This window comes from Mauremys mutica, chromosome 9, assembly GCF_020497125.1.
Source record: "Mauremys mutica isolate MM-2020 ecotype Southern chromosome 9, ASM2049712v1, whole genome shotgun sequence".
In the NCBI taxonomy this organism is placed as follows: domain Eukaryota; kingdom Metazoa; phylum Chordata; order Testudines; family Geoemydidae; genus Mauremys; species Mauremys mutica.
This window is the reverse complement of record NC_059080.1, coordinates 70,925,052-70,938,128: the sequence shown is the minus strand read 5'-3', so window position 1 is coordinate 70,938,128 and position 13,077 is coordinate 70,925,052. Positions and strand designations below refer to the sequence as shown.

Below are 13,077 nucleotides of genomic sequence, written 5' to 3'. Positions count from 1 at the left end.
GGCTGGCACTCATGGACGTGAACCACTCCAGACAGCATGACAATAATATTTTTGATTTACCAGAAATCGGAGATACTTCCTGGGAGCTTGATTGATTGCCACATGGAAGTAGGCATCTTGTAAGTCGAAGGCAGCATACCAATCCCTAGGATCCAACGAAGGGATAACAGAAGCTATCTTTTTTTTAGAACTTATTGAGTTGACGCAGGTCTACAATTGGCCTTAAACCTGCCCCCTTCACCTCTGGGATTGGAAAACCGTGGAACTAAAACCCCTTCCCTTTGAGAGGATGTGGAATCTCTTCTATTACCCCCAACCTCTTGAGAGTGGTCTCTGAAGAGGCATGAGAGGGGAGGGGTAGAAACAAACCGTTGAGTATATCCCATCTCCACAGTGCTAGAGAAACACTGGTCCAAAGCAATTCAGGACCAAGCACTGAGGAAGAGGTACAGATGATTTGCAAAGGGGATGGAATTTGGGTCTGGAGAGATGGAGAAATGACTAGCACTTCCCACACCCTTTGAGATACCTGGAACTGGAGCCAAAGCAGCAGGAGGAAGAAGCCTGTACCTATAATCCCATGAATTCTTTTTTGACAGATACTATCAAAGAGCTGGAACAGAAAAATGGTGCATCTGCTGAGGCTGATCGTTCTTTCTGACTGGGGCAGGTGAATACAAATCTTAGGAGCTTAAGGTGGCTTGAGTTCTTAAGTCCATGAAGCTTGCTATCTGTCTTGTCTGAAAACAGAGAAGGACCCTCAAATGGCAAGTCCTGAACAGTGTTCACAGAAATACTTCTTTCTTGTCAGGGGTGAGAGAAATCGGTGCTGGAACTCCGATAACGCAGGTGGCGCACTTCTCACTGAAACTGCAGCATTCAGCAGTCAGACCAAGACGGCTCTGATAGTGGCCTGAGTGCCGCCTCCCTCAGCAGGAATTTCAGCCTAGCCACTTTATCCTTCTTGAATTCCAGACAAGTCTTTAATGTGTACTTTCCCCAGGCACTTCAGACAACTATTGTGCGGGTCGCTTGCTGGCAGGCCCTGAGCAAGAAGTACACGGCTTGAAGCCCGGAGACCAGAGCATGCCTCAGTGGCAGCATCTGAACCCCGAAACAGGGGGAAAAAACCAACCATAATAAAAAATATATATATTTTTAACACCATTAAAAGACATGCCAATCAGCATGTAAATTTTCAGATTAAAAAAAACCTAACTATACTAACTACACTAACTACTAAACTAAGCTCAAGGAAAAAAAAAGTTTCCTACTGCCAGGCCCTGGGTACACAGACACCAGGAGTGGAATGGATAAGTGCAATCACTTGAAGAAAAAACTGTAGTACTCTGAACTTTCACATTTTCAGTTAAATTTCTACTGAAATTGTTTTCCTTCCCCAATTCACATGTCCAATAGGTTGAACTAGTTTCTTTTTCCCTACTCTTCTCCATAATCCCTCTGCCCAAGTTCCCATGTACTACTTGGCACATTAGGAACTCCACAAGATGGAGTATATCAGAAGCTGCATTCTTGTGCAGTTACCAGGCATTACAACAGTACAGCAACAGGCACTCAACCCTCCCACAGAGTGTTCTCACTGTCTCCACATTCTACCCAACCAACGCAGAAGTACCTTATTACAACAGTTTTTTCCTGATGGCTAATAAATTCACCCACTCCCTTGTGGCTGCAACAGTTTATAAGAGAGGCTGTTAATCTTGCTGCCCCTCAGAAGTAGTTTCTATAGGGGGCCAGACTATACATTCCAAAGAAAAAAATATTCAGTCTCCTGTAGGAGAAGCTGTAAAGGAGGCAGAACCACTACCATATCACCAAAATAGGCATCATGGACCAGCACCAGTACACAGCCAAAGCAAGAACTACTGACCCATATACATCCAAGCCCTCTATCTTTTACTGCAACAATCTTTGTAGCCAACCACCTGCCCATGTACCTTTTACTATAAGATGTTTGTGTCCATCTTAAATTTTGTGTGCAATGATTCCCAATTATATTTTATAAACCTTTTAAGAGTTTGCTGTTGTATGCATACGTGAGTTCAACAACTCCTTCCTTTGGACCACAAAGATGAGTCTGTAACTTCAGAACCAGCTTCACAGGGGGTTACTGCAGCCAAAGTGTAGAACCCTGGTCTATCAGAACACAAGTTCATGAGGGGGAAAAAAAGGCACTAGAACATTGATAGGAGTAGAACAGAAGGGCTTCAGCCATGTGACTTATGAGCTGGATCACTGAAAACAGTTTAATGCATATGAAATGTCCTTATTAATGAATGGTGCTTGCAAGGTTGGTGTTCACAATTTAGTGTGTTTCTAAGAGGTAAAAAGTATCAGCCCTGATAAAGTTCTAAATTCTGTGGGACTGTTTTCCTCAATTCACTATCTCAGGGGAGTGAGAGTACCTTACTGCAGAAAAGGACACCAGTGATATGTATTCAGGTACTCATCCCATTCACAACTTAAAGCAATCATTTCAATCTAAATATAGCTGGCTTCATTAAAAATTTTAGTCTTTCTTCTTGAAAGATGTATATTCCTTTGTACCTGTTCAATCCTATATAAAGTAGTAGGACAGTCCTGAAAAGAGATAACTGACAATGGTTTATGCTATATTAGATTTATCAAACATACAAGGAAAAAACGAACAGCTTGCCTAAAAAGAGGCTTACAGTTCCTGAGGTCCATTAAAAAAAAAAAGGAATTCAAGTACAGAGTAATCTGATACAAATGTGGTTTGATTAGGCTGGATCTTTGGATACTTAAGAAGTTTTTCATACAGATGCCTTTGGAGTGAAACTTTGTTTTATGTAATGCTGGCAAATAAGCATGTAAATTTTTGGATTAAAATTTGCAATTGGTCAATCAACATCATTCCAATTTAAATACATTCCAAGAAACTGATTTACATGAAAGCCTTTGTTTTATGCATACTTTATAAAATATGCTACAACTATTCATGTTTAATTCTACTGAATTCAATTGGTCACTCACATTATCTTTCAAATATAATGCCTGAAAACAGTTAAAAACATTTATAAATTTTTTTAAATTTAAACTGGTGATGAATACCTTATTCAATTCACCAGAACTGTGCACCCATGATTTTTCAACTTTGTAATTTAATGCCAATGGTGATGACAACACTCCAGATGAACACAGATTTTTCACGAGCAGCATTTCTCCTCAGTATTAGCAATATTATAGTAGAACCCAGAGACGCCAACCAAGATAGGGGCTCCATTGCCTTAGGTACTAAACATTTTAGTAAACATTACCTAATCTGAAGAGTTCATAATCTAAAAGTAGACAAGGTCAAAGGGTAGGTACTTGCCAGAGCCGGCTCCAGGCACCAGCCCAGCAAGCAGCTGCTTGGGGCAGCCAACGGTGAGGGGTCTGGGTCTTTGGCAGCAATTCGGTGGCAGGTCCCTCACTCCCTCTCGGCGCGAAGGACCAGCCGCCAAATTGCCACTGAAGACTGAAGCGGCGGTGGCAGAACTGCAGATCATGATCGCGGCTCCCCACCTCCCTCCTTTTCCTTTTTGGTGCTTGGGGCAGCAAAAACCCTGGAGCCAGCCCTGGTACTTGCTCACGGTCACACAGAAAGTTAGTGGAAACACACTACTCAATATCTATAAGCTGCTGACTTATAACTATTGGTGTTCTTCAGAATCAACTTAGTGGCCATTATTCTTTAGGATAAAGTTATATGGATTGAGGTCTTTTTTTTCCCCCCCTCTGTAATATTCAGGCCTGTTTACCGACAGCCATTCTAAATATTTAAAAGTCTGTCCTACCACATCTACCCCTGATCTTTGCTCAAAAACAGTTTCCTTTTGCTCCTGCTCCCACACTACTCCCAGCCACATGGACTTCCTCCACTACAAGTTTGTTCTCTCTTCCTTCAGTTCTGTCATACTCAGTGAGACAGCATTGCTTCTTCCCCTTCACTGACCCCCACACCAGTTGTCTGTTCACTATTTTTCACTCCCTCTCCATAAAGTATCTTGCCAACTTTTTCAGAGGGAAGAAATGACATCTTGCATAACCTCTGCCCATCCCCACTACTTTACTCACCTTCTCCTCTCTTGCCACCAACACTGCCTTCTAGTCAAATATTTGCTTTATAAACAAGCAACTCGAGGAAAACATAATTAAAGCAGAGTGACAAAGTGACCAGACATAATTTGTGTCAGGTACAGATCAATATTTATGTGATCCATGTTGAATAGTACTATTATGCTATATTTTATAGCTATTCTCTTCTGTTTCCCATACTGCTTTTGCAAAGGAAATGCAGAGTGTAAGTTTTAAAACTTTAAAATACTTGCTTTATTAAACTTGATTTCCAACTTGTCATAAGCTAAATCTTAACAACTGATATAACAATGTTCAAGGCACAGAAATATAAATTTTCCTTTTATTAATTCAGAAGATAATCCATATTTATAAGCCATAAAGAATAGAAACCTGAGGAGTTTTCTATACATTTAATTAGGAGGGAGTGTCTACACAGAACTCTTACCTGTATGACTGTTAAAATGTGCAAAGTTAGCAAAATTTGCTGTAGCAGTTGACTGAGGAGCAGGAGCAGCAAAGATATCTGAGCCAAGGTCACTGAGGAGGTCAAATTGCTTCTTTTCCTGCTGCTGCTGTCCTTGAGACCTAACGATAACAGGGGACTACAAACAACATTTGAATTAGCTAAACAAACAGGAAAGCCAATATTTAACCAAGCTTTACAAAAAGCTAAAGGACACAGACCGAAAAAGCTATTTCTGGTACTAGTTTTGAACTGTTTTTTTGCCCCGGAGCATTGTTAGCAAGCCATATCGAGTTTCATAACTTTAGAATTCAGACCACAATTACGTAAAACAAACATGCAATGAACTTGTTAAAATTTGATAATTTAATCTAGAGCTTTTAGTTTAAGTTGTGGTACAAAGGAGACTCTTTCCTCAACCTCCTCCTCCTACCCTCTCTAAGGTGTGCAAGAGCATATTCCCCCCAAGCTCCCTGGGCTTAGCGTGAGTCTTCAGGTTGTCCTGCTTAAGTGCACCATAGGAGTTAAACAGCAGACTTCCAGAGACTAAGATCAGGGGCGGCTCTAGGCATTTTGCCGCCCCACGCACGGGGGGCAGGCTGCCTTCGGCGGCTTGCCTGCGGGAGGTCCATGGTCCTGCGAATTCGGCCGCAGCCTGCGGGAGGTCCGCTGAAGCCGCGGGACCAGCAGACCCTCCACAGGCATGCCGCCAAAGGCAGCCTGCTTGCCGCTCTTGCGGCGACCGGCAGAGCGCCCCCCGCGGCTTGCCGCCCCAAGCACGCGCTTGGCGTGCTGGTGCCTGGAGCCACCCCTGACTAAGATGCATGTAAAACAGGAAAATTAGAGGTATCTAAACAAATGGCTCCAGATTATGGAACCTGTATGTAGTATTTGCAATTATTTTTTAAGCCCAGCAGAGCTTCAGAGCCATGTAGACTGAAGCTCCTTCTTCTCATTGAATCCCCATTTTTATTTTATTTTTTTCTGGAAGAAAAAGAAAGTTACATTTCTTGCAGAATTCCTCAACAGAACATTAAGGCTGCATGATTAAAAACTCAAGAGTCAGGAAATTCTAAACATTTAACCTTAGCTTTACCCTCCTGTGTGTTAGCATTATACAGACTAATTATATCATATATTTGAAAAATAATATATATTTTTTCCCTCCAGCCTATCATGTACCATTATGGATGAGCTAGACAGACAGCCAAAAGTCATTTGACAAGAATGCAACAAAACACACTTGTAACATACAGCACAGTATTCATGACCATATATAGAGAGAAACATAAGTTAATTAAGGTAGCTTCACTGTCCCCTGAACTGCTTCTAAGGAAGGGATGTTGAAGTTATAGTACAATGGACTGACAAATATTTGCTCCTACTACAGGGAAGACAATTTATATAAAAAAATCTAATTTATAGTTAATTTTGTCACAATGGCCCAAATTTGGGGGTGGAATGAAGAGATGCGGCAAATCTCAAGTTGTTGAAAAGCCATGGTTTTACTTCTAAAAGCAGTAACACTGACTGGCTAAGAAAGAAGTCCTGTCCATGCCTCCCTTCAATAAAAAGATGGCAGTTGTAACAGAGGGCTTCAAAGGAGGCAGTGATGTGTTTTTTTAAATTCCAACAAGGATGCAAGGGAAGAGGATGACCCAACCCAACTACAGTTTTATCCAGTGTGTTGGGGGAATAGGGAGGGTGCCAGTAAGTGAAAAATGCCTGTTAAGGACAGGAGTGAGTGAGTTTGGGGAGCGGGAGGAGGTGCAGAGCGCAGGCTCTGGGAGGGAGTTTGGGTGCGGGAGGGGGCTCGGGGCAGCAGCTTGGGAAGCGGGTGACAGTGCCAGATCCGCAGACCAATCACCTCGGGCAGCTCCCCACAAGCAATGATGTGTCCTGGCTGCTCCTAGGCAGAAGTGCAGCAGGAAGCTCTGGCTGGGAACCGTGGCCAATAGGAGCTGCGGGGGTGACACCTGTGGGCGGAGGTAGTGCACCGAGCTGCCTGCCGCATCTCCGCCTAGGAGCAGCCAAGACAGGTCACCATTTGCGAGGAGCCACCTGAGGTGAGCGGTCTACAGATCAAGCCCTCTCCCACACCCCAACCCCTTGCTGGTCCTGCGCCAACCGGACTATAAACCGTAATTTCAAAGAAGATCAGAAATGCTGTTTATAAAGCTTTCTGGTTGGTGAAGTGCCAGATAAAAACAGCTTTTACCGTATGTTGTGGGTACATAAGATGTTTAGCCAAAAGCCTGTTACAAAACAAAAACATCTTAGTTTTATTAAATAGCACCAAAAATACCAGTCTATTAATCATTATTACACAGGGCAGAGGCTAGCATTTTTAGTCTGAAGCATTCAAAGTCAATCCACCACAGAACTCAGTTTCTAGATTTTACTGTCAGTCCCCTATTCGCATTCCATAAAACCAACAGAGCATGTGAGCTATTAAGTACAGTTTTATTGTAATAGGAGTAACCCACTAATGCCACAATTTTCAGTATTTTGTAAAATCTTGTTCAATTCACAAAATGCCCATAATCCCATACCAATGAACTCTTAGCCATTACTCACTCACTTGGCTAGGTGTGCCTTTATTTAAGTGCAGTGCTGGTGCAGATTCTCCCAAGAGAGATTTAAGCGGTTTCACCTCAGGTGTGCTGCTTGTACTACTAGCAGAGGACCCTGATATAGATGCATGGACTGATGCCACAACCTTAGCTTGTTCTGGAGGAACATACCTAAGTTGAATAAGAGTTAAATTATTTAATATTTAACATAAGTTTTGTTCCAACATCCATTATAATGGTAGCACAGGGATCAAAAGTTATTGCTCTGAGGTCTGAGATTTGCTATTTTAAGCTCTGGACCTATGTCAAATAGTACTACTGGCCTGATGGTCCAGTGTCCCATCTCTCAATGACTGGGGTGACAAAAGCTTGAGACTCCAGTTTTCCAATGTTTTATAGCAGTCGTTTTCAACCTGTGGTACGCAGAGACTGTGTCTAAGGGGTCCGCAAAAGATGACTATAAAAATAAAGTTTCAGATCCCAGAAAAGGCCTACCTTTGATCTATCAAAAGTAGATGAATGCCCCCAACCTACAGGTCAAAACCCAGAAGTGTTGTTACCACCACAAAAGCTCACAGGTTAGCACCCTCTCTCACGCTTTGTTAAATGCTATGCCGAGCACATGCAACATTTATAGCTGAGTTCTGTTCAGTCAGTTTTCAGTCTAAGACTTCTATGGTAGGGGCCTGAGGACCACAGGTTGAATTTCCAAATGGTCTGCACCTCCATTTGAAATTTTTTAGGGGTCCACAAATGAAAAAAAGCTTCTATTCTGCCCTATCTAAAAGCCACTCTACGGGAAACAGCAGAAGCTGCCCTTGTGAACAGAAAATGACTTCCCCACCTGCAGAGTGCAACAGTCTTGCGAAGCCTCGGCAGCTCCTAAGGCAGTTTGGATCCAAGTTCAGACCTCTAGGAAGAAGGCCACGGAAAAAACTGACACCCTGTATCCCATGTTCACCACTTTTATATGGTTATATATTTTGTACAAAGTACGCCTTGTGAGGTGGTATTTGTAAACTCATAATCTGCTGATTATTATCCTGTTGAAATGTGTGTTACACTGCATGTGAAATTATGAGATTTTGCTGTATGATTGTTACTGGAATGTGTCGCAATTCTGGATAACACCCATAAGCCAATTCCTCAGACACAGACATACTAGCATGCCAGAAAAGTGCTAAAGAGCCATTACCTGCTGGTGGGTTGTAAACAGGAAATTTACAACTCATCTGAAAAGACAGTTTGAAGCTCATGTACACCATGGAGCTGCCTGCCCACACGACCCAGCAAGGATTTTTCCAGCACACAAGGGTTGGGGTATAAGACTAGCGGGGCGCAAAATGGCTCTAGCCACCTCTCTGCTCATAACATTAACGAATACCTAAAGAACACTGACCTAATGAGAATGGTCCCAGGCTGAAAGGAAACCTAGCCTGTGAACTAATGGTTGCCTGCAGCAGCTGGTGTGGTAAGAATGATGTTTGCTTCAAACCTTATTTAGCTTGGTAAAGTTTAGGAATTACCTAGCAATTTTACCTTTTTATTTCTTTTGTAACCAATTCTAACGTCTATGCCATACTAATTATAAAAACTTAAAAACTACCTTTCTGCAGTTAATAAAACCTTCTTTTATTATTTTATCTAAGCCAGTGTGTTTGATTGAAGTGTCTGGGGAATCTCTACTCAGGTCAACAGGACTGGTGCCTATTTATTACCCACAGTTGGAATGACAGACTAATTATGAGCTTGTACTGTCCAGTGGGGCTACTGAACAGTACAAGAAAAGGCTGGGCCTGAGGGATATGTGGGTGTTGCCTTATATGTGCTTCGTGGAGGCTGGGCATAGATTCATGTACTCAGTTGGGAGTGATTTTGCATGCTGGTGGTGTGAGTGAGCAGACCCTGGAAGGGTTTGCTGTTCACTAGCAAAGGCTGGAGAGCTAAGGGGACACAGAAGTCCCTGGGGAATGTCACACTAACATATGTGGTGCATCTACTAACAAAAGTCCATGTCTTCATAAAATTTTAAATGAATGTCTAGGTTTGGCAATGTTCAGACTATGCAGATGAAATGTTTAGTGCTTTACAATGCCCAGGTCTACTCTACAGACTTATATCAGTACAACTCTGTTGCTGGGCAAAGTAGGTATGACAACCTCACTGCCGGTGTAGACAATGCTATGTCATCGGGAAAGCTTCTCCCATTGACATAGCTCCTGCCTCTTGTGAAGGTGGATTAGCTATGCCAACAGGAGAAGCTATCCTGTCGGCATAGTAGCATCATCACTAAAGTGTGGCAGCTGTGCCGCCACAGTGCTGTACGTGAAGACAAGTCCAAAGTCTTCCAAAAGGTATAGTGCCTTCTTTAAAAATTGAGAAGTCATTAAGTTCTTTTCAGCCACAAAGTAACACTCATTTTTAATCACAATGAAAGACTGACTTTAGTCAGAAATTTACAGTAAACCCAAAAGGGATTTCTGGTTACAGAAAATACACAACAAAATTAGTTTTCTATCAAAACTAACTGAAAGTGTTAGCTTACCATCTTTTCTTTTCATATTTTTCCTGTAGAAACTCCTTAACTTTCTGTGGATCCCTGAAGTCTGGAATTGCTGATGATCGATCATCAAATAATCCTAGCCAAATCTGTTTACACACCTTATTTGGAGGAAATAATGGGGGAGGGAGAGGGAAAAAGAGAGAAATCCGTATTAAATAACTTTCAAGTTCAAATTTATATTTTCACTCTAAATTAACAACCATAGATAGAATGCATAATTTCTGAATATCCATTCTTACCATGTTTATTTGCAAAGGACTTGTCTGACACTAATTGATATTTCAGCCAAGTGTGAGTGTACAGTGCACTGTTTAGATGTTGCAAGGCCATCGAGCTCAGCAAGGCAAACAGAAATCCTAGTCTCTTATTTAACAGACACATAAAGGAAGTACTTGATTTTGAAAGTATTCCCAATGGTGTAACACATCTAACTGCCATTTTTGTCTTTAGCAATACTCCTCCCCGAAATCTACACATTCAAACCACAGACAAGATTCTGTCCTGCTTCTCTGTTCAGCTTACAGTGACTTGTAAAGTTTGGAAGACCCCCAACTTATTAATTATATTTGTGTGGATTTGTTTTTAAGAGTCTTTCTGAGCTTTTAAAATTTACCACTATACAGTGCTTTGTATTTAGCTGAACAAAACAAATTCCTGTCTAATATATGAGGAGCTTATGGAACAGCAAGGTTTCCTAGAAAAAATTAACATACGGTGTTTAAAAATACCAAAGATTTCACACATAAACAGAAGTGTCTCAAACTGGTCCTGTCCCTTCAATGGTACAAATTAATAAAGTCAAGGAGAGAATGAAGACTCCCTCAGCCTTTATTGCCAGTAGTTTTTATAACTCAGCAAAAAAATAGAATTAGCTGCTGAATACTTAGCATTAATTACTTTGTACTCAGCAAAAGAAGAAATAATAGAAAAGTAACCCAGCAAGGGTGAGGGCAGAGATACAAGTTATCTTGCTTGATTAAAGGTTTTTGGTTTGGGATTTTTTAAAACCACACAGTTCCTCAAACAGGGTTAGAGCATATCCTTCTGCCAACAATTTAAGAGTCCCCCAGTGACAAAGAGCAAGTTCATTCCCCATTTCAAAGTTTCTAAAGTATATTTTTAAAAAGTCAAATCTTTAAAAAATAGGCACAAATTAGTTAGTGGGAATATGCATTTCTACTGCCACGTATTACATATTTTCAACAAAAGTCTCACATTATCAGATAAACTCTTAGTACAATGATGCAATGACAGATTATTCCTGGGACCACATTCTATTTTAAGATAGCTCAGTGGTTTGAGCATTGGCCTGCTAAACCCAGGGTTGTGAGTTCAATCCTTGAGGGGGCCACTCAGGGATCTGGGGCAAAAATAGGTCCTGCTAGTGAAGGCAGGGGGCTGGACTTGATGACCTTTCAAGGTCCCTTCCAGTTCTAGGAGATTGGTATATCTCCAATTATTACCTTATTACCTATAATCATAAGGTTAAAAAAGGATTGTCAAACTTAGTGCTTTACCTCTAAGCACTCATTCTAACCTACACGAACACACATACATATAGTAATTTGCACCCCAAAAAAACCTCAAAGGTCTTTATAAATTTGAGTTATATAACCTAAAAAAAGTACATAAAAGTCACTTCACCCATTACTGAAATAAAGCCAATGAAGTGAAAGGCGGCAACTCTTTGACAATGGTACAAGAAATGGATAACTTATTTAATTAAAGCTGCCCAGGAAATACAGGTGGGAAGAAAGTGATTACTAAAGCTGGAATTTAGCCGAGACAAAGGAGTAAATATTCCTACAAAAAGTGCAACTGGAATCTTTAATGGCCACAAATCTCTTCTGGAACACACTATCTGACAGCACAGTGCACTGGCTTAATAGATTCAGAGGGTCATGTTCCACTTTCTGAATCATAAGCACTGCTTCCTGTAGCATAGCTGAGTGCCAGTTTAATACATTCTGTCAGACTTTCAGTTTGGCTTTAAGTATGTTCATCCATGGTAAAAGGACTGATTCAGGTCAGTGGCGTCCAACCTTTTCAGTCTGAGTTTGGAAGATATTTCAGGAAGGTCGAGGGGACACTAGAAGTACTTTTGGGGTGTGAGTGTGTGTGAGAGTGAGAGAGAGAGAAGCCTATATAAGAAAAAGACCCAAAAATTGGGACTGTCCCTATAAAATCAGGACATCTGGTCACCCTATGCCAGCCACTCAGGGCTTCTCGCCTCCAGCAGGGAGATCCAGGCCTGGAGTCCTGTCAGCTGCTGTGCTCCCCAGCAGGGAGCTGCCAGATGCCCAGTTGGGAGCCTGGGGGGCAGCCCAGCTTGGAGCAGGGAGCCTGGCTTTCTTGTCAATTTCACAGCTCCGGGAGCCATGAAATTGACAAGACAGCCAACACAGGATAAGCAAGGCAGTGTCTACCCTGACACATCACCCTACCCACATCAAAATCACTCCACCTCCGTGAGTGATGTAGGGCTTATTATGTCAGTGTAGTAGGGCACTTACATCAGCAGGAGCAAGGCTGTACACTGTGTACACTGACAAAGTTAGGTCAACATAAGCTGTCTTATGTTGATCTAACTGTGTAGTGTAGACCAGCGCAGAGTTTCACAAGTATTTTTTAACCTTCAAGAATTAAACTTGCAGTAGATTTCTTGGAAGTAGACTAATTTATTTTTATATTTCAAATACACCTAAACACAAAAGCAGTAACTTGACTAAAGTTTCTTTGATTTACTCTTTCCCTTTTTAAATTAAATGCATGTTACAAGCGCTGCAACTTTCTCACTCAGGGGTGTGAAAAAACACCCCCCTGGGCGCAGCAAGTTACAGCGCTGTAAAGCACCAGTGAAACAGTGCCCCAGTGCTGTAAACTAATCCCCTCGGGGAGGTGGAGTACGTGCAGCGCTGGGATTGCGTAACACAAATTACACAAACGTCGCTTTTAATCTACCCTCATAAAACCTATTCAACCCCCTAATTATTGCTGTAGCTCTCTGGAATCCTTCTAGTTTATCATTATCTTCTTGACCACAAGAGAAAAAAAATATATATATATACAGGTAGAGAGAGAAATGAAGACCTTTATCTGTCCTCAGCTGCCAATCTGTAAAAGGGGGATACTACTACTTCCTCTCTCACACTCCATCTTGTTTAGTTAGATTGCAAGTTCTTCAGGGCAGAGACTATCCCATGGTTCGGGAAAAACTCCTGCAGCAGGGCACAGCAGACAAACAGACTTAACTACCTGTAGTTTCAGCTTTTATTTTGAAAGGAGTTTGTCTCCCACTGTTTTGGCTTTTGAGAAAGCTTTGAAAAATGCTACCAGAGTGGAACTGATGCAGTAGCATCTGCCCAATTTCGGAGAGC

General features: G+C 41.7%; 1 protein-coding gene across 8 annotated transcripts in view; it reads right to left on the bottom strand.

Moving 5' to 3' along the window:
• The window catches only part of AGFG1 (ArfGAP with FG repeats 1), a 73,585-nt gene that overhangs the window by 19,763 nt on the left and 40,745 nt on the right, over positions 1-13,077 (bottom strand). For all 8 annotated transcript variants that reach the window (XM_045031465.1, XM_045031464.1, XM_045031461.1 and 5 more), the window contains exons 3-5: positions 9,683-9,798; positions 7,146-7,308; positions 4,547-4,703 (exon numbers count right to left, since the gene is read on the bottom strand). In XM_045031465.1, coding sequence (XP_044887400.1) covers positions 4,547-4,703; positions 7,146-7,308; positions 9,683-9,798 — 436 coding nt within the window. The remainder of the gene's footprint in view (positions 1-4,546; positions 4,704-7,145; positions 7,309-9,682; positions 9,799-13,077) is intronic.